Source organism: Epinephelus moara, chromosome 21, assembly GCF_006386435.1.
Source record: "Epinephelus moara isolate mb chromosome 21, YSFRI_EMoa_1.0, whole genome shotgun sequence".
NCBI classification, from domain to species: Eukaryota; Metazoa; Chordata; class Actinopteri; order Perciformes; family Serranidae; genus Epinephelus; species Epinephelus moara.
The window spans coordinates 32170446-32196947 of record NC_065526.1 but is presented as its reverse complement, the minus strand read 5'-3'; the positions used below and the strand labels follow the sequence as shown (position 1 = coordinate 32196947).

General features: G+C 41.3%; 1 protein-coding gene across 1 annotated transcript in view; it reads left to right on the top strand.

The window, feature by feature from the left end:
* LOC126382477 (uncharacterized) overlaps positions 1 to 26502 on the top strand; it is a 112202-nt gene that overhangs the window by 40618 nt on the left and 45082 nt on the right. The window contains exon 4 of the mRNA XM_050032362.1: positions 3302 to 3469. Coding sequence (XP_049888319.1) covers positions 3302 to 3469 — 168 coding nt within the window. The remainder of the gene's footprint in view (positions 1 to 3301; positions 3470 to 26502) is intronic.

Here is a 26502-nt window from a genome sequence, read left to right as displayed (position 1 = left end):
CTGCATGTGAGCGTTTGTTTTGCCTACATGGGTCACAGGTGGCCGATACTTGTGTTTTGCTCATTGAATGTCAATGTTTAGTAATTGATTGCTTTGACATGTGAGGACCTCTGCAACAAGCGAAGAGAGCTGCGGCGCTTTTTGAAATGCTAATTGGGGAATATAAACCTAATTCCACTCAGTGTATATTAGCCGTGACACTGCGCTTTAGTATTCTGAATGTGTCGGCTCTCTTCTCCCCTCTTCTCTCCGCTCTCTATCTCCCTTTTTCAATCACCCCATTCCTCGTTGGCTCCATCACCAAAGGTCTTATTCAAAATGTACACTCAGAGGCGAGTGCATTTGCTCATATATTCAGTTTGTTTGCTTATGAATTCAGCTCAGAAACCCAGACATATTCCTGCTCGTTCGTTAGCATTCAAAACAGCTCGAGTTGAATGTGATTCACCTTGAGCTGCCAAGTCATCCAGGCCGGTGTTTTGGCTGATGTTGGGCAAGAGCAGCCAGCACTCGGTGTGCAACACCCAATCATATGTAGCAGAATGAGGTCATTTACACAGAGGAGGTGATCGATGTCGAATGCGTGTAAGCGATGTGTCTTGGTGTGCTGTTAAAGAGTGTGAGATACAGAACGAGATTTTACGCTCTGTCAGCATGTCTGTCTGTTGGTGATTTATCATCCCCATATGAGCCTCGCCACATAGCTGTGTTTATATACGTGTGTGTGTGTCTCTCTGTGTGCCTTTAATGGGACATTAAGTCATATATTGTCGCTGTCAAATAGAAACTGGGTGTCTCCAAAAAGTCAGAAAAGCTGTCAGATTGTCAAGGAGAGCATGTCTTAAGCATGGTGACAAGGCGGTTTGACATTGTCCAATAAGTTTTGAAAGGCCTTCAAAAGCTAAAGAGGTGGAAGAAGAACTTGATCAGTCAATTAGAGTAGAAGCGTTTTAATTACTACAACTGAAGCTATGTTTTTTTTTTTTTTTTTACACAGCAGCAACACTGATAATGATCCAGCTTGCAGCACTGACAGGTTTATGGCACAGCTTACAGCGACCTGTTTGTGTTTGCATGAATAAAATTACAGTACTCTTATTACAATGAGGATGAATAATCCACAGTACATAATAGAAGTTGGCACCACTTTCTAATAAGGCATACTTTTTAAAGGGTTGCTAGTTGTGAGTAATGGATTTACTGATGGCTACTAAATGATTTATTATTGCTCCTTAAATGCAATTTAAATGGATTTCTGAGGCCGATACAATATTGATATTTGAGAGTTTAAATAATAAATAAATATTTCATCAGGATGTCTTCATTTATTTATTTTTTTAAAGAACTGCTCCAAAGATATGCATTGAGCAGAACATTTTACAGTTGAAGGATAAACCTGTCAGTGGGGGCTAATTATCTCAAACATATCTTTGGCATGTCTGCACTACAGTCTCTTAATATCTAACAGCTGACATATACTGATATATACACAAGAAGCCAATAACATATTTATCGCTACAGTTCTTTGACTAAAAAGACATAAGTACAACTTATGTGTTGCCTAATTGTAGGAAAATCCATTTGGCTGCAGTTAAACTGACTCCGTCTCTGTATGGCTTTAATCATCGGCCAGGCCTCTCCGATGAATTGTTTTACCAGTTACCCTGCAGAGAAGAGCTGCGGAGCATCTGGCCCAACCTCCATGAAATAACAACTTATTAACATTTATACAGTAACTGCGGGCTAAATGGCTTATTGGAAAGCAAGAAACCCATGACCTTTTATTAATGACTTACTAACATGTATAACTGCGGTCTTGATGAAGCCTTTAATAAAGGGTCACGACTTTCTGAGTTCATAATAAGCAATCAAATCTGCTGTTACAAATGTTAATAAGTCATTAATAAAAGGTCACAGAGTCTATTAAGATTCTCAGTCCACCATTTCATAGGGTATCTAGTTAAAGGCAGCTGGATTTGCTGTTTTACTACTGGAACACAGTTAATCCAGTTGTCTTTGAAAAAGGTCAGAGGTTTGTCACAGAACAATCAGCCAACAGGGCTGCAGTTATGTAGGTAAATACATTTTACACTGCATTACAATAATCCATCAAGTCTACACTTGTAAAAGGTGTTAAAGGAATATTTCAGCCCTCCAATGCCTGTTTGTTGATGAATTACTCACCCTGTGTTATGCTGGATAAGTAAAGAAAACCAACGAGGATCCAAAAACAGAGAAAACTGAAGTGAACTGAAGTCATATGTGACCATGTTTAACATCAAAAAAACTATATGAAAACACCCATTTTACAAACTCTCACACAACTCATGCAGTATAATCCAAGTGTCATTTATCCTACTGATTGAAGCAGCGGTAGACTAGCAGCTCTCGTGTTCTGCAACGTAAAATGACTGTTTTTGTCAGTGGAGTCTGGCTTTAAAGAGAGTATATATAAGTTTCACTTTTGGTTCAGCTCCCAGTCTGAAAGGGCTGTCTGTCTGGGAGGTACTCAGCATATGACTGGATAAATTAGACTTGGATTACACTGCACAAGTTGTGTAAGAGTTTGTAAATGGATGTTTTGATATAATTTTGCCCATATGACTTCAATTCATCAAGAATTTTCTCTGTGTTTGATTCTTTTTTTCACCCTGGTGGCATGCAAGAAAAAAACATTTTTCTTCACAAATTCAACAAAACACGAGATAAGTAATTAATGTACAAATGGTCTATTAGGGAGTGAAGTATTCCTTTTAACAAATGAATTGTACATTACGTTGCTGATGAATTAAAGAGCTGGATTGAAAGACAAAGCAAGGCATGCTGGATCAAAAGTAATTATTACAAATGGCATATTAATGAGCCATTAATGAGTTATTAATCATTAATACGGTCAATAGTTACATTTTGTAAACCTATTATTAAGTTTGCCTTTTCAGAAAGTGATACCTACAAATGCTTGGTGAGGAGATATCATGATGTCACAGAAGGTGTTGTGATACCACTCTTCTAACTGTAGAGGATACACTGTAGTTAAAGATGTGATTAGAGCTGGATGAGATCCCAATGTGCAGCTTTTGTTCCAAAACAGAGCACAGGCCAGAAACTGTGTTTTGGAAGCCAGACAGATCAGTGCCTGGTAATCACTGAGTCATAAATATTGATCAAAAAACCCTTTTAGTCTCATGCTGATATATTGCGGTCATTTGATGCTGTTTCACCACTGTAAAAACCTTCTTTTTTCCTGTTTTAGATGTTTCATGGGCACCCTGATGCTAACGTGTGTGTTTTTGTTCCCTAGGTATTCTGCGCACGGCTGTGCCCGACATGGACAGGGAGACCCAGGACCAGTACCTGGTGTTGCTTCAGGCCAAGGACATGGGAGGCCACTTGGGTGGATTATCTGGGACCACCACCGTCACTGTCAGGCTCACTGACGTCAACGACAACCCTCCACGCTTCACGCAGAGTGAGTTACTAAGCAGCTCACGCAGCCACCCACAGAGAATGAATGACTACCAGGAATAGACAGGCAGCACAACATAATAGAAGAAAATGACTGTATGTTGACAGGCTGTGCTTTCTGTATGCACACATAGGTACAGTAATTGCGTGTATTACCTCCCACCCCACCCACAACATGCACACATACACACGCTCACCACGCTGTCATCAAACACTGTTTGCAAATACTTCATTACAGTTTCTTTTGCCCAGCTTGGTGTACCAGACTGGTGTGGCTTCACCTCATTAGAACAATGCAGAATCAAGTGAGCTGTCAGTCACAGTAGGGTAACGGAAATTACTTTTAAAGACTTTGTTGTGCTTATATTAACTTTCTAGAACTCATTATATGGCAAATGCTACAAGAAAACAAACACTAGGCTGCATAACAGCATAAACACAGTATTTGTTTTGCACCAGAAGGCAGAAGACTTCTCAGACCTTTTTGACCTGCAGGTCCTGTCAGGATTTTCACAGCAGCAGTCAGGCAGAGGAGACTCCTGCAGGGCTGCAAAGTGCCTCATCAAACATTCACTCATGGATTTCACTTGCCTCGGCAATGATAGATCAGCTACTATTCCCAACTCCAGCCGTACTTTCACATTTTAGGAAATATTAGGATAGTACCTCTATTGAGGCCAACCTAACTGCAGGCCCACTTCTGTGAGAGTGCAAAAGAACTGCACCCTCAGTCAGTTTAATACTTAGCACCTTGAAATTTGAATAATAACAACTTGCCAAACAGTAATTAAAGAACATATGTGCATTACTACATTGTGGCAGGAGTCAGGCTGGGGACAGAGTTTGAGGGTACGCTCGCCATTCTGACTCATAAAGCAAACTGTTCCTGAAAAGGAACATGCTCTATTCATTTTCCAGATTAGTGGGGTTGCATAGCCTCTCAAAACCAACAGTTATGTTCCCTCAGAACATAATGTTTCGTTTTCATAAGTTTGCTGCTAAACGAGCATAGTTCATTAGCTCTGTTTGATATCTGACAAGCTGAATGGACTACAGTTAAATGGATTGTATTCTGGTTCAAAGACTAAAATGGATTCTATGAGAGAAAGGACACTGGATATATTCTGGAATGTAAATGTAAGACATGCTTTTGAACTGTTGCAAGTAAAGCAACCTGTTGCTGAAAAGGAGCAACATGTTGTATTCACTTATTACTGTTTACAACTTTTTCCAGCTGTGTTTCAGCATGATCTGTTCATGCAGGACCATGCTCAGGACCTGTAAAACAAACACTATTTTGTATTGCTGTTGCCAGTACTGTGGCTACAAGTGCCACTGATTTCAGATGCACCCTAAGTCATTTTGTTCTGGAACTGGGCCTGCCTAACTGGCTTCCTAAATAACATTTTGATAGCATTTAACTCGATTTTACTGTTAGTGATTATTAAGTTATTTTGTGCAAAGAACAGATGGAAGAGGTCTACGTCCTGTGTTGCTGTGTGATTTATATTGTTTATAAATTAGATTTAATTATCTTGTGGCAAAGTGTAAACAAAATTTGAACCAAATTAGTAATTCACATAATTGCTGCTGGTCCCCATGAAGATTTGTAATCAAGTTGAATTATTAGACATTATTGTCCTAGTTGGACATTTTACTGATGATCATTCTTTTAGTCATTCAGAAGCAGGCTGGTGAGCTGGGCCCTGTGCAGCTCTGCTCTGGCGTCTCTGTGTTTGCTCGCCTCTGTTGTTGGATGGAATTCATTGATGTTTCTTAGAGGATGATATGAATCAATTCTGTTTTTGTTGTACCTCCAAAATTGGTAGGTGCCTCCTTTATTACCTTCAAAAGGACAAGCCAGTTAGTCGTCACGAATAGAGGAACCAAACGGCCTTGATGGCCAGTGTTCTTGTCATCTTTTACTTAATGTCATCCTTTCTGCCATTTCTCATCTAAGCAAACTCTGTCTCTTCCAAGATAATTGCTGACCTTATTCCAATTAAGGTGAAAAGAGTTGAAGCTGGAATATATTGCTTTTGTGCAATTACACTCCGTTTGGATTTTTCAAGGGGCTGATGGGAAAGATAAGTTACTTTTCCTATTAAAGTATTACTAAAGTTGAAAGTACAAGAGATATATCACTTCTTTTAGGGAAAAGTAATAATTATTGTAAATGATTTGAGGAAAATATCTAATTGTGATTTTTCTGAGCAACAACGCGATTGCAAATTAAAATTGCTAATTATTTTCCAGAAATTAAACTTAAGGCTTTTAATTGCAGTCTACATAGTTTTGAAGTTTGTTCTGCATGAATAGAATCAGATAATATAATGCAGTTGCCTGTTGATGACATCCCTCCAGGGTTCAAGCAGCCAGAAAAGTAATTTTCTAAGAGGACTTGGCTTGTTTTTATTGAGAAATTGACCAATTTAGCTCACATAAAAGTATACTTGAAATGACTTGATAATATTTAAATAGAATCATGACAGAGATGTGGACTCGAGTCAGACTCGTGTTGCAAATCTCATGACCTTAGACTCAACTTGAATAGGACGTTAACACCGCTGACTCGTGACTTTGCATGGACTTGAGCCTTTTGACTTGAAAATACTTAAAACTTTAAAAAGTTTGTTATTCAAAAATGTACCTCAGCTAAAAATTGTTTCTCTTCATTTCCTGAATCAACTCATCTCCAGCAAGTCAACGCTTAATTCTGAAGATTATTCACTTTGTTTAAACCCATCAAACAGCATCCTATCAAGTTTGAGGTTTGAACCATGAAGAACTAATGTTACGCTACTGATCGTCCTTTGGAGAAAAAAATGATACCAAAGACAATTTTGTTCCTTTACAAAACAAGGCTACATGGTGGTCAGGGAATTGTAGTTTGCAAAACATGCTGAACAGCATCCTCCAAATTACTAATTTTAAAAAGCATTCATGATTTTTGAAAATTCAAGAAATTATTTCTCTGTTAAATTGGTATTACATTTGATGGGGAGTAGATTACTTATTTAGGACTTGTTAAGGACTAAAAACTCAAAGTTTAGGACCTGGAACTTGACTTGGACATGAATGCAAAGACTCAAGACTCAGCTCTGCACTTTAGCTGCTCAAGCTGACGTCAACGTTAGCTTCACAGCCTGACAGAACAGACACTGTCACATCTCTGAGTCCCACAGTCCCAGTCAGATTCTTTGAAGACAGTCAGCTTAGAATAATGATATCAGTTGCTTTAAAGTTAAACATGAGTTTCACACACCTCTAGTTGCCAGCTGTCTATCATTTACACCCAAGAACCACTGAGCTAAGTGCTAGCTACCTGTCCAAAACTGGCATGATGCAATCACCTTGATCAGGGAATTTCAAAGTTTGACACTGTGAGGCTGCCCTCAAATGAGTACCATCAAAAGCATGCTGAATTAGCTATTATCAGTTTCTATTTGCAATGTACTGATGGATTTACAGACAGCTATCACTGGATACTTTGATACTGATGAAAACATAAAGAAGGGATGATTCTCAGGCAAGTTCTGGAATTATAGGGAATGTCTATTTTGTGATTTTGAAGTGAATTTATTAGCATTTATTCACGTTGGACATTGAAGATAATGATATCCTCTGAAAGTATAAATCACACTAAAAACTATAAGGTCTTGTGTTCAGATTTGACTGAGTTATGACTCCAAGAATCGTGAATTTTGACACAAATTGCAGCAATCAGGTGCTAATAGTTTTAAAGTACCTTAATAGCCTCCATAATCTGTGTGTCACAGCCACTGCTGCAGCTCCAACTGCTGACTGTGTGAAGAAGCGGGCCAAATCAGACACCAAACTACAATAACTCACTTCCAAGTTGATTTTAGAACACCGGCATGCACCTGCTCCTCTCAGCTCATGCAGTCGCTCTGCCTCACTTCTCTCCCTCTGCAGACTGTATGAACCCAACAATTTCTTGTAGTTGTTTGGCCAATTTGGAATTAATCTTAATCATCTGGGTAAATTTGTAGGCAACAGTTGTCATTCTAGCTGGCCAAATCCATGCTTGGCATGTAAAACTTTCACCTCCTACGGCTTGTTGAGACTCTGTTAATTATGTAAATTATAGTTTCAATCTTGCAGTTTGGAAATCACACTCTTTAGAATGCAATTTGGATATAAAGAAGTAGTACAGAATGAATCTGTTCACATCTACTTATAGTTGTAATAAAGACAAATAAAACTAGCATGTTAGATTTGGAGTATAATTAAATAAACTGTTACCCTGTGACAGTTGCAAGGGCAGGTGAACATGACATAGCACAGTAGAGTGCAGGTGGATGCAAGATGCCTGGATAGGCATACGTCAAGGGTTTAGTCCAATAGATGACTGGTTTTAATGCCAAAACTGAGCTAATGATGTCCTGGGGTGGAAGGTTTGTTGGTTGAGTTGAACCCCCATCAAAGCAAGTGTTTTGGACTGGGCTGCTCTGAGGACTGGAGGGCTTCTTGGGAGGAGAACTGGGCTCATTTTGATCTGTCTGGGTGATGAAGAGCCTTGTGACGCCAACGGGTGCTCTGAAACCTCAGTCTACCAAATGTCCTGTCTGTTGCCTCTGCTTGTCCTGCTGATGACTCCCTGCATGCATGCGCTTTATTGAATGCATTGATGTTAGCCTACACTTGCGGTTTGTGTGTTTCTGCATGTGTGTGTGTTTCCCTGATCCCCTGTGTTCCCTCACGCACTCTCTTGTGCTTGTGCGAACACCATCAAAGCGAGCCACCCCGCCGCTCTACTCAATTACACACCCAAGCTTTTAAAAAGACACCCTCAAATCCAGCCCCCGCGTCTCCCAAGGTCAACACTGCTTATTCCTTTTGGCATTTACCAGAGGGAGAGGATTACACTGGAGCGTACGAACCAGGTATCGCCTGTACATTGTAGCCTTAACAAGAGGAAGAAAAAACAGTCCTGCTTTGTGAGCTTGTCTTTTCACAGTGCCCCAGAATTTCACTCTATCCAAAACATGATTCCAGGAACTAAGTGGGTTTGTTATGTGTATGGTTTTGAATGCTGTCAGGGGAGTTCTTATGCCCGGAGGAGGCAGTATAGCAGAGGGAAAGTAGGCTACCATACAGACTGTAGTTGTTGTTTGGTTAAATGATAAGTAGAAAATGTGGGATATTTTCAGACGCTTCATTGGCAAACATAATGCTCTAACCACACTTTCCTTTGGGTCTCATTATCAAATGGCATACACCGTGCTCCAAATGTATTTGGACAGCAACATGTTTTTTGATGTTTTAGCTCAGCATTCCTCGGTGCAAGAAAAGCTTTAATTTTATTTTCATCCATATCAAATAAACTTTTTAAAGGTAGCGGCGCCTTTTTGAACATTTCAAGATGACAAATATTTAGACGCACAGTCGACAAAGTACTCATTTTTAGTGTCTTGCTGAAAATTATTCAAAGATTATTTGAAGTCTCTATCCCAGAAATATCATTGGACTATATTTTCCGGCTTTATTCACAGTAATACTCACTGGACTACATGCTTCTTAGCAGGCCTGTTTTCCATGAGAATATGTCAGATTGTGAACAGATACATATTTGTTTCCCACCGGTCCCTTAAAAACTGTTAACAAGGCAGACGGATGTAAAAATTGTGCTAAAGGGGAGTTGCTATTACTGTCTCATTCCACATCAACTCCTTGCCTGATTAAGCTCTTAATTATGGTGGTGCTGTGTGGAATACATGGTTGACTAATTGTCTGAGAGTAAACAAGGGTGTTGGGTATCAAATCACATCTCAAATTATCAACTTCCTGTTTCGAAGCTTCGGGATAGGCATAGTAGATGACTTTTTACTCCTCTGGTAATCCACAGGGAAATTAAGATGATGGCACTTCCATAGCATCATATAGCTTTGTAGAGGGGCCGCGGTGTTGTTGCTGGGCTGATGTGAAATTTCATATCCTTGTTTCCATGTAGTCATTTATTCAGACATGTTTTTCCGTGTTTGCTGTAGCTGAATAATTTATAGCTGTGTGTATGTACTCCACAGCTGAATTCTCTTTGGGATAAATTGAAATAGAGACTGGGGCATAGAAATAAGATGACCACTTACTGTAATACAAAGAACAACTTCTTTGTTCTAACCACTCTGGAAAGTAGGTTATTTAGGAGAATAACTTCCCTAGAATACTAAGATGTATGAAGAAACTGATTTTGTAATAAAACGGATAGTACTCACATGATGAAATACACACATAGGCATATTTTTTAGCTTTTTGATGTCTTATTTAAATGGATTTTCCATTGTCCCACAGATTATATCAACAAAAGCAGAAAACGCAGCATCCACCATAACCCAACAGTCTCTTTTTTTCTACCTTAATTTCCTAACCTCTTATTTTCAGTACCAAAATTGCATACAAATATTGCCTCGTAGTTTCAGCAATTTCTACATTGACACCTGAGGAAACAATATGCAAGACAGCTCAAACAGAAAAGAAACAAACACATGCCTTTGACATCTAAAAAAAACACCCCATGAAAATAAACATGACCCAGTTCTTCCTGTTGCATGAGAACATTCCCAATATTGCAGTGTATCAGAAAACAATGTGCTGTATTATAAACACAAGCACCGATGTTCAGCTTTTTATTATTCTTCCAGACATATCGATGAATTGCGAAATATAAATAACTTTAAATCAGGTGAGAATAGGTGGTTGGTTAGTTAATCTATGTGCAAAAAATTGCACTAAATGCAATAGGCGTCACACCTAATCACAGCAGAAAGAAAGCAAATGCAACAAACCTTGAAGTTTATCCGAATAAAGTTCTTATTTCTTTCTCATCTCTTAGGTTTTCTTCAAGTACCTGGCTTATTTGAATGTGTTTGTTTGTAATATCCCCAGGTTCCTCGTGAATATTTTCAAATTTCTTCTTTAGGACTTCTTCTGTGTGTTGGTTTAAAGTAAAGAATGAACACCTTGACCTTGAAAAAAGTAGTTTAAGAGAACATTTCAAGATCCACTTACTTGCCTTTTCAAGGAGCTCTCATACGCATCACAGTCTTTATCAGTGAATGGAGTTTTCTCAGCTGTGTAAAAGTGTTATGGATGAAATTATAACAGCTACTGAGCTCACAACATATACATCTCCATGACACTGAACAAATCAAAGGCCATGTGCAGCCCATTCTCATTCCCCGGGCGTCAAGTATAGTGGCTTGGTCAGTGGCTGTCAGCGTCTGGTTCTTACAGAACAGGCAGCCTTTAAGGCCCTTTCAGACTCAACACGATGTCAGCTGCATTCACTGCTGAACCAGCGGCAGCGCAGGCTCGCCGGGCAGTTCAACAAGCCACTGGAAATAATGTGTTTCAAAACTCAGTGGTGCTGTTGTCGCATTGTGCCTAAAAGGGCCATTAATGTTTATATGAGATGTACCGGGCTGTCAACCAACGCTTATGTGAGCCCATCTGTGGCAATGATGTAGTGTAAAGAGTGAGAGAGTCCTTGTAAGGTGAGAAAGAGGGATGTCGTTGGGTCAAACAAACACAGAATTTTCACCCAGGAGACCATTCTTTCTGTCCAGTATGAAAACTTTTTTTTTTTTTTTTTAACTATGTTACATAGTTATCGTCATGTGACATGTGTGGCATATGACATAGGTGACATATGTTACTTGACATAGTTATTTAATCTAATTTGTTATTTAATTTTAAATTAAATTAAGTTATGTAACAAACATACTTATTTTAACCCAAACCATGATCTTTTGTCTAAACCTATACGGTTTTCTGAGAACACAGGAGTTTATTTGGAAAACACAAATTCATGTAACAAGTGTAAATTGACACGCCATCCCTGGGCATCCAAAACTGACGCTGGAGGGGTACCTACAGTGTCATCGTCTGAAGCAAAGGGCCACTGACCAAGCTGCCATACTTTATGAACTGGGAGTAAGAATGTGTTGCAGCATGACACTGAAGGCTTCAGATAAAGCACACAAATAAACCACAAGCTGTGAAAAAATAAATAAACTATGGCTTTATTTCCAAGGCTAAGAGTGAAGTTTAATGCATAAACCAAGTGTCATTTGTTACCTCTTCACAAAACCTTTGAATCATACTCATCCTCACATACGATATTGTAATGGTCCTTGAAGCTTATTGCATTTTTGCTGTTGGAATACATTCAGCAGAGTCCTTGGGGTGTTAACAAACCTAAAGTACTTTTTCTACACTGTTGCAGTTTATTCTCATCACGCTCATTCAGTAGATCAAGCAGTTTAGAGGTGTGAGATTCTGATAAGAGATTATGTTGTTCTCTCTATTGATCTACCTGCTGTATTTATTTCATACTATAAAACAACATTTCATGCATAATTATGAGCTACTGAGCAAATAAATACCTGAAAATATGATCACCAGTGCTTAGATTAGAAGAATCCTGAATGTTCACATTCAATGACTAAAAGTATACAGAGAATAATTAAAGACACACTGCTCTCAAAATATTACTAGTTCAGAATGCTGCCTTTATATATTTAATGTAAACAAGACAATCTTGGCTTTAATCTAAATCCTCTAAATTAAAAACTTTTTTCAGAGATGATTCACAACCACATTCTTCTATCTGAAACATCAGAAAGTGAAATGTCACTCTCCGTATGCTCCTTCTCGGTGAAATGTCAACATTTGATGAGTGATCCGGCCCGATCCCTGAGATCTGTACGCCAACTGCACCTCCTCAAATGAATCTGTAGGCTGTCAAAGGGCAAAACATTCATTCATTGCCTTGTGACAGTTGGAGCAGCACTTTGTTATAGTTTAACTACACAAACAGAAACTCCCAGACGCATCGGGAGACTCATAACTTGTGCTCCCGGAACACTTTGGTTCTTCTGCTCTGCCTGCGAGATCTGTTTGAATAGCTACAACTCTGCTCGGTGACAAGTCCGCAGACGGAGGCGCAGGTGCTGGTTCCCGTTTTTATGTGGTTTCCAAACAACCTTGGCTTGCCAACGGTGCCACATAAAAACGTTGAGGGAGCCATCACTCTCCCAGCGGTTTGATGGATGGAAAGATAGATGGGCTGACAGATGACTACATAGGTAGCGCCGATAAGATCAGTGTCATTTTATACGCCAGGGAGATGAAACAGAGAGGGGGTAGAGATAGAGGGAGTAGTTCAGAGAGGGCTTCATCATAAATATTACTAATTCATTTCCCCGGAGAGCGAGGCTGTAACAGAGAGAGTGTGAATGGGAGGAGATAGAAAGAGAGGAAGAGGAGGTGTGTGCAAGTCTTCCTGTGTGTGTGCACTTAAGTGTGTATTTTTTTTTCCTGAAAGAGAAAAAGATGGAGTCGCTAAGAAAGGTGCGATAAAGTTAAAGAGTGAGACAAAGGGTAGATGCAACGAGGGAGTGGGTGAGAAGAGGCTCCAAGAGCGTAGAGGAAACCACAGAGAGACGGAGGAGACAAGGAGACAAACGTACAAGAAAGGGAGCGGGGGAGTGAATGAAAATGGAGGAAGTCAGGAGGGATAATCAGGGTATTATGTCCTTTAGTGAGAATGAGATGAAAAAAAAGGCAAAGAGGAGTACAGACAACAAAGAAGGATGAGTGGGTGAGCTAAAAGAATTCTCACAGATTGGCATAATGACTTAACCTTGTGTGTTTTTTTTATCTGTTGCACAAGCTTCTTCTGCAATCTACATTTATGTTTTTTTCACACGCATTTGGGTCACACACACACAAACACACACACACACACACACACACACACACACAGATTCGTGCACGCTTGAATGATCAGTCAGAGGTGAGGAGACAAGGAGACAGAGAGGTGACAGACTCTGTCATCTCCTGTCAGGCCCAGAGACACACATACATTTTCCCTCCAACACACGCATTCCTGACTCCCACTCTCTCAGTGTGTGCTCTTCACACACCCGGTACCCCTTGTGTCCCTTATCACACTCTCTCCCATCTGTTCCTGTTTTAAAACACCCTCAGCGCACAATCATTTTTAGTCAGTGTGGCAGAAAGTGTCTGTGCTGAGGAATCCCATTTGTCAAGCCGTCCACTTTCACATCTCCCACCATAAACTGCTGCAGCTATTGTTAATGAACATTTGTGTTCACTGCCAAGCGATAGCTCCCATTCCTGGGGTTAATATCGGCTGTCGAAGTTTCTTCAAATACAGTTCTTCAATTATGGATAATGGGTCATACAATATTAATGCTTAAAATAATGTTATTAGAACATGAGGGATGTACTGTGAGATGCCTTGTTCTTCTCATTTTCCTATATAACAATGGTACACTTAGATGACACAAAAAATGGAAGTGGGATAAAATTGCCTATAAAGAAGGAGCACCCACCAGTGCTGGCATCAGCCTCCATCATTTTCCGTTATATCCTATTTAGCAGTCGCATCACATTCAATAAAATCTAATGCATATCGAAAATAACTTGTGTCCCCTTCAATAGGGCATCGATAATGAATTTAGTTAAATGGCATGACTAATGTGCATTTGCGGACTAGTAATGGGCTCATCAGAGTTAAGGGACACGCGCACAGGCCAATCCAGTCCAACTCGGCCGCCCACGTCCTGTCGTCCCGTCCAATGATCGCCACCCACGCGCTGACGTCCCCCATTGTTTGGACTGGCACGATAAAGACGTGAAGCCGGCACTCTTTAGAATGCATGAAAGCGAGTCCTGGGGGCAAGTTCACCAATGCGTGAAGGAGGGAGGAGGGAGACGACAGGATGGAGGGATAGAGACGAGGGGAAACGGAAAGAAAGGAGAGGAGTAAAGCTAATGGCTTTATGGCGACAGTGATAATCAGGCTAGCTGAAAATCACTTCATCTCACACAGAGCTGAAGGGATGCTGGGAAATGGAATGAAGCAGGTTTTCAGTGCTGTGTTTAGAGGCCATGACGCAGACAGATATGTCTGTTTCTGTTTATACATGCATGCATATTTTTGTACAACATGAAAGGGAAGTAAGCATAGGGCTGAGTGGACTTTACGTGATTTATTATAACAAATGTGACTGTTCGGTATGTTTAAAGACATCCTTGGAGGATTCACTTGCACACTAACACAAACAGCCTTACATACAGTACATATGCAAAATCTGTATATGCAGCCAACCTCAGGGGCGGGGGATAGCGCTGAGGCATAAAAAGCCCTTCCTGAAATGGCTCTCTCATATCACACCGCACAATTAGGCCTGCCATTGCAGTGCCTTTGCCCTGGAGTCTATGGTGGCACAGTACAGAGCTCTGCTTGGAAAGATTCCTCAAGGCTTTTACCCTGCATTGGTATGACTGCTGCTGCAGCCCACTAACTGTATTGTGTGTTGTGTGTCCAGGGGGTGCACGAGTTTGAAGTAGCAGGGTCAGTCAGCCTCATGCATAGTGGCTTTTTTGTTCTTTTCCCCCCTCTCGCTATCTCTTGTTCTTCTGCACATATACATAAACAAACAAATGAGGCTTTACACTGACATTCGAGCCACATCAAATTGGCGGCTCCTGTGAGGAATCCGCGGGCAGCGCTTCCCCCTGATGGGCTTTTCTTGTACAATCCTGTGCAGCCAAAAGAGCCTGTGAGGAGAGATTCATCGTGCAGTAATCGCCCTATACAACACAAGGTTTCCAATAGACCTGCATGTGGGCAATCCAGCTTTATGGAAACCCAAGAGGGTCTTAAATTCTCCACACTCAGAGAATTTCCATTCTTACAACTTTACCTGCCATCATGGAGGAAAAACAGGGAAATTTAAAACTTCATTAAACCTCCCAAATAGGGCCATATCTGTCCCTGTTTCTTTTTCCCTTCCCAGTGTACAGTATAGCTTTGGCTCCTGTGGAAATTAGGTGAATCCATCACACTTTCTGCGGCAATGCCCAGGTCCCTTTTTCCCATAGAGAACACACAGGAAAGGCAGGGAGACAGGGCGCAAAGAGACTGTCTTGACAATTTTTTATTTTTTTGCGTTACTTTTTCATCTGACCTGGCAGTGTGCCCCCTCACGCAGAATAATAGGAGCTAAAGCCATTCTCTTTTTGCCGAGCCATCAGTGAGCCATGGAGAGCCGGGGAAGAGGAAGTGATTTCCATGTTAATGGGAACCTTCCCGGCAGCGTCTAAACCTTTCTCTCCTTTTTCCTTCCTTCCATCACCCCTTCCTCACTTCCTGTCTTTTTTGTGCATACCTACCTTTACCTGCTGTCGTCTCCCCAGCACTCAATCCCTCTGCTGTTGTCTTGCAACGTTACCTTTCACCTCTCAGCCTCTGTTTACTTCTCCTTTCTTCCTCTCCTCTCTTGCGCTCTCTTTCTCTCTGTCTAGCTTGATGAATGGAGTCGCTGGACTGTGAGCGGCACATCCTCAACGGGGTGTGGCGGGCCATTGCTAGCTGTCTCACATCAGCGTGTGTTTGGGTGGGTTTTTTTTTTTTTTTTTTTGGTTTTTCTTTCACTTAGCTTGCCTCTCTTGTTGGTTTACACGAGTGCAAATCCTGTTTCAAACTCAAGCCAGTCTAAATGGATCCTTGGAAAGAAGTTGGGCAGAAAAGAACAGTCTTTGAGAGTCTCTTAAAGTCTCTTATCCCCTGCCACTGAGGAACTACAGTGATGTCCACTCGGCTGAACATGTACAATCCCAACCTAACCCTCTGAGGATCCCTGAGCAGCCAACTGAACATGCTCCCCGAGGTCTCTGCCATACCCTCCTGCCCTCTCTACAACTCTTGACCCTATTCTCCCTGGGTTCCCTCAAAACGCAACTGGAAACGGGCCAGCACGTCATCTCCCCTGAGATATGCTTCGTAGCTCCATCCACTATACGGTCTCTGTCAGAAAAACGGCAGTGGGTAAACTACTCTGCCGCAGGGGTGCAAAATGAATCGCCTCAGCCCTGCACTCTCATCCCTTATACATAACGGCTGGCAAGGCCAAACTGAGTGCTGCTCCAAAATGTTAACGGCATTCTTATAAATCATAAATATACCTCAGCATTTTGGTTAAACAGATGATCATTCCACAACGTATAAAGTAAACTTTTGTGTATGCATGGAGAGATTTGATGCCAAGATGGACCCTTCAGGGCCTTGTGGGAATCTGTTGCTTCCAGCTGTTTTTAAATTGGTTACAAATAAGCAGGAGTGGCTTGATGTTTGATAAAAATGAACAAATGTTCTGGAATGAGAACCGCTACAGGAAGGACGGCTGATGGTGAGAAAAACAAGGGTGCAGGCTGGATGAAGACAGAAGGCCTGTCCTGAATATAACCTCATATAGTCGCTCGAAGGAGTAAACAAACTGTTATCACAGCTCCAAACTATTCATTGTTGCACCGATTTGAAGGGGAGAGAGGAAACATCCACACTCTGGCTTCAAATAAAAATGTCTGTCTAGATTTTCCCTCTGTAAGTAGTGTTTTTCTCTTCGCTAACATTGTCGAAAGCTGTGCACCTGCACTGTCATTGTTTTTCCAGAGCTGTACGAAGGCTCCCGTGTGGTTTAGCACGTTGTAACTGCTGCACTTGCAATTATGGGTTCAATTCTCACCAGGCTCATTTTGCTACAGTGCATGAATGCAGAGCACGCTGCTTTGCATAAAACACGCTAAACGGCAGAGAGGGGGAGGCTAGTTTCCAAAAGTAACACATAAGTTACACAGAAATTGCTTCGAATGTATTTATCTATATGAATGCAAATGACGTATTTATTCAGCTCACAGTCTGTACATTTATATTCATAGTGCCATCAACATCTGCCCCATTATCTGATGTTAGTTAAAGATGTATAAAGTGATGATAATTGCAATGACAACACCAGTTTGACTTAACTCTCCTGGGTAGTGCAGCAACCAATTGTCCTCTAGTTCTCTTTGACTTATCTGAAGACCTTTCACTGTAACCAGAAGGCACTGCTGCTACAATTTTATTAAATCAAATTGATGTAATCTCAGTCATGCTTCTACGGTCATACATTTTATTCTCTGTACAGATCATTTTCTCGTCCCCTCTCTCTCTCTTCTCTGATATGCTATGAATCTGGTCCCATGTTCATCAAGTGTCTCAGAGTAGGAAACAAGTCTTAACTGGCCAGAACTCTTCAGAGTGATGCATTTTTGGCCCTACTTTTAAGACTAGGAGTAAAAGCATTTCCTCAACTGAAATGGAAATGACTTTTATATCTGCTGATCATAAGGAGAGCTCCATAAGTGTCCTAACCTGTTAGCAGCTGCCAGGAGGTGGCCTTTATGCAGAGACATTCAGGAACATTCAGTGGGAGGAGGAAAATTAATAGATGATAGTGAGATAAATGAGAGATAACCGTTGTAGCATATATTGATTCATTTTTTGACTGATTTTGAGCAGGATGCAGGAGCGCACGCTCTCTGCCAAAACCACGGACCTCATGTTTTTCTGCAGAGAAAAAAAAAAAATCAAACTTTGATCTCTTGCGCAGCATCTCAGATAATGATTCATTCATTTCCCCTCCACTCAGTGTGGAAAAACAAGCCGCGTAATATTTAAGAGATATATTTCTCAACACTGTTTGACATTACAGAAATGAATCATTTATGAGGACCACCTGTGAGGGCACATAACAGGGGGTGTAGAGTAGCTATATAATTGCTGAGTGCGTAATATTGCACAATACAGGCAAGACTTGGCTCTAATATAAGCATCGTAAAATAATGAAGACACAGCTAAGTCAAATTGCTTCTACATTTATTGTTTAAGCCACAAGAGCTGCTTGCCAGTGTTAACTTACAGCGTGAAAGGGCTTATTTGTAAATGTCACAATGATATTGAGGCTATTTATTCATCTTTGCATCATATTGTGCATACACAGTGGTGCAGTTAGCACTGTCGCCTCACAGCTACAAGAATCTGGGTTTAAACCTGCTGGCCAGCTGAGGCCTTTCCGTGTGAGTTTGCATGATGTTCTTTTGCCTGGAGGGTTTTTTAATTTCTTCACATAGTCCAAAGACATGCAGGCTAAGTTATTTGTGGCCACAGGAAAAAAATGTGATTGTGAATAGTTGTCTGTCTGTATGCGTTAGTTTTGCGGCAGACTGGTGACTGACTGATCACCACAATACACTACACTGCATTACATCACAGAAAAAGTCACATATAAAAGTCTCAATTTTAGGAAACATTAAAAAGTCTTGATAAGAGCATATTATTGTTGATGTGTTTCTTTAGTAGTCCTTTAAAACCTGCCTTACTGGCCTGAGCTGGGCTCCAGAGAACTGCGACCCTGCAAAGCATAAGCAGTTACAGATAATGGAGATCGAGCTATAACCACATGAAAAATGTTGCTGTTTCGCTGTTTTGAAATTTTTTTCCACTGTATAATATGTCAAACTGCGACTGTCAGAAAAATTACTCATCATACCTTATATTCTGCAGCTCAGAGAGTTGTCCTCAGAGAGTAGAGTCAGTCCTTGTTGCTGGAAGAAAGTGTAGGAAGCTTCATAAATAACTCCAAGTCCTACTCTGAGGTGGGAGTGTTTTTTTGTCCTGGGTTAACTTTCAGCACTATTCCTGGGAGTGATTCTGAGACGTGATAAATAAAGGCCCTGATCGCATTTCCCAAAACCCACTGGCATCATATAATGTATTCAATTAGTGTAAATCACTTTACACAAACAAGCCTGCAAGAATATTCAATTTAGGTGAACTCTTCTAAGTCCTTCTCTCCCAGCGTCTCCGTCTTACCATCTCACGGTTGTCATAAATCGATGCCTTTTTTGTCTCAAGAGGAAGCATTACTCATCTCAGCAAATCCATGTCCAGTGTGCAGCCTGCCTCAGGGCTGGGACAACACCTTGTGTTAATTAAACCTGACCTCTGGATTCGTCGGATCCGCAGCGGCACATTCCGAGGGAAAATTAAGTGTTTGATTTCAAAAACGGTTTGACTAATTCCATCTGGCTCCAGCGCTCGATTGTGGTTGCAAAGAGTAATAATGATTATGGCGATAACTTAAACAATTAGGTAATAGGCAATAATTTCCAATAATTGTTATTCTGTAATTAAGTTTTACATCTTCTGAGCCCAAATAAGAGATGAAGGAAATGAAATGAAAGGAGGAACTAATTAAAATGGAGGTGGCTAATACCAGCGTGCTTTTTTATCCTTTTATTTTCTCTATCCCTCTGTTTCTCTCGCTCTGTATTAATATTTCATCTAAAGTTCAGTGCTTTCTGCTTCAATAGACAGTAAAATCACTGCTGGAAACATTGCTCTCAGTCACATCTCTCTCTCTCTCTCTCTCTCTCTCTCTCTCTCCTTCTCACTCACAGTCCTCCTCCATTGGCCCCATGTCGTATTTCTCCCCCTTTTTTTTCTTCTACCCTTGAGCTCTTGCCGCTCATTTCTCTGTTTCTCTCACAATATCTTGCAGGTGGAAGCGAATGTCAGCGGCGAGTCTAACTGGTTTGAGCCAGCTGCAGACTGTACATTACTTTCCCCTTCTCCTCGTCACATCAGTCAGTCATTCAGCCAACCAGCCAGCCAGCCTGCCACTTTGTCATTTTTTATCATTTTGTCAGTACGCTCCAGAGTCAGTCAATGTCAAGCTTTTTAGCTACTTGATATCACGGAAAAGCTGGAGCTTGTGTACATGTTCTCTTCATAACCTTGCAGCTGGATTTCATTTGAAGTGAATATGCAGTGTGTCCGCATATTTCAATGAATGTGTTGCTGAAAGCTCCATTATATAAGTTACTAGTACATTCTTCTGTACTTCTTTCTGGCCTGAAAGGAGCCTCCGTCGATTCAGGATTGACGCGGGGAGGCGGACTCTGCGTTGTTTAGCAGTGTTTGCACTTAGGCACCTGGGTGCGCCCACACCAGCATGCAAGTACAGGCATTCACATACTAATGGACTAATGGATACACACGCAAACGCACACGCACACACACACACACACACACACACACACACACACACACACACACACACACACACACACATCCTCCTACTCCATATGGCATTAGAACTGGGCTCAGTAATAGCTAATGGCCTGCCTCTCTGCACAAGGCAAGTTAAACAGCAACATGCAGTGTTTTATACCGCTTGCCCTGGAGCCTGTGAAGGAAAAGATCTACACTGTTCCATTATTAACCCCATTAGCACTGAGATAGCAGGCATCACATTCACTTTCACTTTCACTTTCACTCTCGCTGCATACAGTCTCATTTAACCCTGTAGTGGCTTGGGAAGAATAAAAAATTCTGCCTACACAGCAAACACTGTTTCCATCTCTCCATCCCTGCCTCAGCGATCACCCCTTCTCTCTGTCTCTAACAGTCGTGATGATGCCTAAATCACACTCTCCCCGCCTTGATCCTCCCTTCCGTCTCTCTGGCCTTTTCCCTTAAGCCCTCTTGAGTATGAGTGCCTGTGTGATGGACTCCCTCTAAACGGATGCAGATTTTATTCAAGCTATTTTCAAAACCAGTGCGTGCGCTTTAGCCAACTAGACATTTTTTTAATGACTCCCCTAACTCGACGCCTTCCACCACCACCGCGAGAAACACTCCGCCTCTGCTTCAGATAAGATGTGGCGGAGTCACACACTCTTATTTTTTTTATTTTTTTTGTTCCCACTCAACCTCCTCTCCTCTCCTCTCTTCTCCTCTCCTCTCCTCTCCTCACCAAGTGCATTTACAGCACAGAGCCCGGTCCACACTTGTCTTCAAAAAGTGGTACCCTGCTGGTTTTTCACCCTCTGCATCCCTCTCTTCCCACCCTCTCTGTCCCTCTCGTGTTGCATCTTTCATTTCACATTTATCTTTCCTTTTACAGTTGTCCCCTCTTCTTTTGAAATCCTCCCCAGTCACCCTCCTCTCTCCATCCAGCAGTTTGTCAATTTAGCTTTTTTTTTCTGCACTTTTAAACCTGTATTAAACTATACCCTCCCTAATTAACACTCACCACCTGTCATTTCAATTCATTTCCAACTAATCCCCTTGCCAGCATGACACTATTCATCCGATCACCTACAAAAAAAACTTGCAGTCCCCAGCCAATTGTTCAAATAATCGTTCCAGAGTTTGTCATGGGGAATCAGAGCGGGCTGATTTAAACTAGGTGAGAAAGGAACATGAAGAGATTGTCTTCTTGTATGTGAAGTAGTGCCCAAATACAGCACACAAGGGCTTTCGATCCTCTCTCCATGGCACAATTATGGCCAGCTCAGTGGGGAGCACCTATATTAGTGAGACATGAAGCATTGAACCGGCGCGCCCATGCTGTTTCCTCACAGCCTGCTCTAATGACTTTACCTGTGCGAACAAAGGCAGAGGACAGATCCTAGTCACTCTCTATTTTCATCTGATGTGTGATTTTGTCAGGGAACTGTGCTGCTTTTTGAGCTTCTTTATGTGCAGAATGAGCTGGGAATCTCTCCCCGCCACTCAGCTTTTCACTATCCTCTCTCCACTGCTGGATCCCTCTGGTTCTTTTCCCCCGGTCCATCACAGGTGGAAATGATGTATGACTTGTGTTGCCGGCTGCTCTCCTGTGTGAGCAGAAAGCTGATAATGACTAAGTCTAGCCCACTTTGCCAGCATCACACCCCCTTTGTCACTCTCCTCATGAGCACTCCATGTGTGTGACAAGTGTGTGTAAGACAGAGCGAAGCTAGGGCTTCACTTTGTCGTTGTGTGTGTGTGTGTGTGTGAGAGAGAGAGGGACAGGGACCGTTGTGCCCGCATAGGCGTGCATCGCCCCGTTTCGCCGTACAATAGCACAGATCAATAGAAACTGAAGTCTCTGACTTGTAAATAACTTTCCTAATTTGCTGTCTCATTAGTAACATCCCTGTTTATGTTCGAGTTGTCTTCGCCTCAGCCTTCTGGTGCTGTGTCAGTCCCAGATGGTAGGCATGGTAGTCACGCCACATAAACTATCATTTAGCTTTGATTCATTGGCACATGCTGTCCCTTCCAGTGGGCAGACCCCTGCAGGGCCATGTGGGTGTTGGCATACTCTGACAGATATAGACAGTCACTGGAAAAATTGTTGTGTGACACATGCTCTCTTATGTTTGATCACGTAGTATAAACTAATTTAAAATGATAACGTGCTTTGGCCTGATCAGTTTCCTTTGGGCAAGTAGTACAAGAAATAAACAAAGGTATTTGGACAACCAGTTGTGGACCTCTCCGATTTTGGAATCTGGCTGCAGGGATTTGCTCCCATTCAGCCACAAGAGCATCAGTGAGGTCAGACACTGATGTTGGGTGATAAAACCTTGCTCACACTCTGTGTTCTGATTCATCTCAAAGGTATTATATGGGGATGAGGTCAGGGCTCCTCACAGGCTCTTCCACACCAAACCCAGAAAACCATTTCTCTTTGGCACTGGCTTTGTGTACAGGGGAAAATGGGAAAAGGCCAAACACAAGCTGCTGCCACAAAGTTGGAAACACACTTTTGTTTGAAATGGCATTGTATGATCAGTACAGTGGGCAGAAGAAAAGTTTGGCATTGAAAGTTTCTGCATACCACAGATACCTTACATTTGTACATTTCATAGTGTGTGTATCATATCGATATTTCTAAAGTGACATAGTAATGAGCTGACTCTGTCATCAGAAGGTATAGGGGATGGTGGATGGCATTACACCTGAGCGAGACTAAAGACCATCAAACAACAAAAGGCAGGACAGTGCCGCGAAAAAAGGTGTTACTTACAATCAAGTGGTTTTTGTGCCTAAACCTAATTACGCTATCCACAGTAATGCTGAAATATGAAGTTCCAATGTATCCGCTACATAATAATGTACACGTGAAGCATCTGTGGTTTGCAAAAATGTACAATGCCAGCATTTATTCTGGCAATTGGGTTGGTATGATATAAGATTAAGATTTAATTAAGACTTAATTAAAATGTCCTTTTATTGAAAACGACCAAAAGTATGCCCACTTTTATATATAGGGTCATTTTCATGTTACTATACCAATTGGATTTCTTTTCAAATTCAACTGCTTAATATCATCCATCCATTATCTGCAACCACTTATCCAAATCAGAGTTGTGGGGGAGCTGGAGCCCATCCCAGCTGATACTGGGCAAGAGGCAGGGTACACTCAGGACAGGTTGCCAGACTATCACAGGGCTGACACACAGAGACAGACAACCATTTACGCTCACATTCTACGGGCAATTTAGAGTCAACAGTTAACCTAAACCTCTTTGGACTGTGGGAGAAAGCCAGAGAACCTGGAGAAAACCTACACTGACACTCCACACAGAAGAGCCCTAGCTGGCTGGTGAGTTCAAACTGAGAACCCTCTTGCTGTTGAGACAATAGTCCTAACCCCCCTATGTCAGCATCACAACCAACATGTCCTGATTCTTATTCTATGTGATTAATTGTTCCCCTTTCATGTTTAGCAAGTTTAGATAAGAAAAAACACGACACAGTAATTTACACTCCCAGAATTTAGATTTTTATATGACTAATTTGTTTTGCCAATTATGTCGGGGGGGAAACCTGCCTGGATTATGTTCCCTGGCAACATATTTCTAGTGTAGGAAGTGCTGCATTCAACTTGTGCTTTCTCATTATGTTGGTAAAACATAGTCCAGGCAGCATTATGTTTCTCCCAAAACATATTTGCTGTTGCAAATTAATAGTATGTAAATGAAATTTATGTGAGACAGAGTTGCATGACAAGTTGTTCCTTACAGGCTTACAATGATTTGCAGTTCAGTGGGTTGATGAAGCTGAAAAATACCATTTGGTATTTGTAATCACTCTGCAGAACTTGAGCCAACTTATCCAATTTTAAAAGAATAAGTATGTAGGGAAATTGACAGTTTTGGTGACTGAAAGAGAAAATAAAATAATGAAGGGCAATTAAGTATTCACAAAGCGCAATAATGATTAATTCTGGGACATCAAGGGTGTTGTATAATGAGCAATGCATTCCTTTTTAAGAATAACAGCACTGTGGGAGTTCATTTAGTGTCTAACTGTGAAGTCCTGCTCAAGTAACCTTAAATTACTTGCTCCTGTTGTCTTTTCTCTTTTCAAAAAGTAGCTATTAGTCTAGAAGTTATGGTAAGTGCACTGAAACCAGCCGTTACATTCTGTACATTACACTTTAAGCTGTGGGAAACACGCTCCAGAGCATCTAGTGTAACACCTTGAGTAAATTGCAGAGAAGGGAAAGGAGGGGGACGAAGCAGTTGTTCACCAGGAGGTAAATGAAGTAAAACAAAAAAAAAAGAAGCGGGTAAAGAGCAGCCTGGAGAGCAGCATATGGTAATGGGGCCAATTCATGGCCCTTTAGAGCCATAAGGCCAGCAGTGAGCGTAATGCTACTGTAACTCTCAATGCTTGTAATATGTGCAGAGGAAGTGCTGTGGCGCTAGCTAGCAGCTAACCACTTAAGCATATTTAACTATGAAAAACAAATCCCATTCGAATGTCACTGGTGTATTTGTGTCACTTGTGCTGTTATGTAATCTCCGTTGAGAAAAGGCTGGCAAAAATCTCACAGCTATTACAGCTGGAAAACACAGAGGGAAAACACTAATAAACGAATAATAAATTAGATTCATGTTGGATTTTTCATAAGATAATTTTTCTCTGACAATGTAACAGCAACTAACAGAAGCCAATCAGGTGAACACACAGATCATAGCTCGGAGGCTACATATAACTAAAATGGAAGGAGTTTTTGTTTGTCTGTATGTCTGTACTTCGATTTTCTCGACAATTGCTCATTCTTCACACTTGGCGGTGTATTGCTGAAGACCCAAGGAAATGCAGAGATGAGTGCGAGCTCTTGAAATCAATGTGACACATTTAGTGCTTGTGCATTATGTAAACACTGTAGTGCATTGAGAGGGAACCCCTATTACAGTACGTTTTACACCATCGAATATTCAAGACCAGATGAAGAAATAGAGACTGGAGATGTTACATTGTAGCAAACATAGGCATCAGCGATGTAACTTTGCGAAAAAAATGCTTTTGTTCCTGGACCCAAGGAAGCGCAGCGTTGAGTATGAAGTTGTTTGGATCTGTGATTCTCGAGAAAGCTGCAAGCTAATCTCTATAAAAAGATATCTGCATACAAATGCAGAATCAGTAGGAAACGGGACAAGATTTTGTACTGGAAGCATTCGGGTTCCAGTTAGTTGTTCCAGTAGTAGTAGTCCATGTGGAGAGGCAAAACCCATTGGCAGTTGTCTGAGGATGATTTAGCTTTATATTATCTTTTTGTAAATGTATCTACATTCGAATAGGGATAGCTGCTCGTAGTGATCTTACTGTATCTTACTATATAATGATGAAAACTCTGTCTGTGGGTCTGTGGGTCTGTGTGTCTGTTCCACGTTTTTCTCCTCACTGACTCAATCAATCCATGTGAAATTTGGCACAGTGGTAGAGGGTCATGGGAGGATGCAAATGAAGCAATATTACATCAATTGGCCAAAGGGGGGCGCTATAGCAACCGATTGAAATTGCAAATTTTGAATGGGCATATCTCATGCCCCGTATGTCGTAGAGACATTAAACTTTGCACAGAGATGCCTCTCCTCATGAGGAACAAATTTGCCTCTGAACTTATAACTTCCAGTTATATAGATTTTCCTCCATTTTGAATTTTTTGAAAGACACTTCAAATCAATCTCCTCCTAGGAAGTTTGACTGATCTGCATGAAACTCGGTGAACATAATCTAGGGACCAATATCTAAAGTACCCTCTTGGCAAAAATTGGAAAACTTACTAAAACTGAGCTTCTATAAGGCAATGAATATTGCGGAGGGCGTGGCTCATCACATAAAGGTGTATAACATCACAAGGGTTTCACAGATCACCTCGCAACTTTGTAGGCATATGACCACACATAATCTGAGGGGACCCCTCCATTATTGACCCCATCAAACAAAATTGGGGCGCTAGAGAGCTAATTCCTTATCTAGGCCTAACTGCCATATCGATTTTTTACTAAACTTGGTGATATGTAGAACAGGACGCC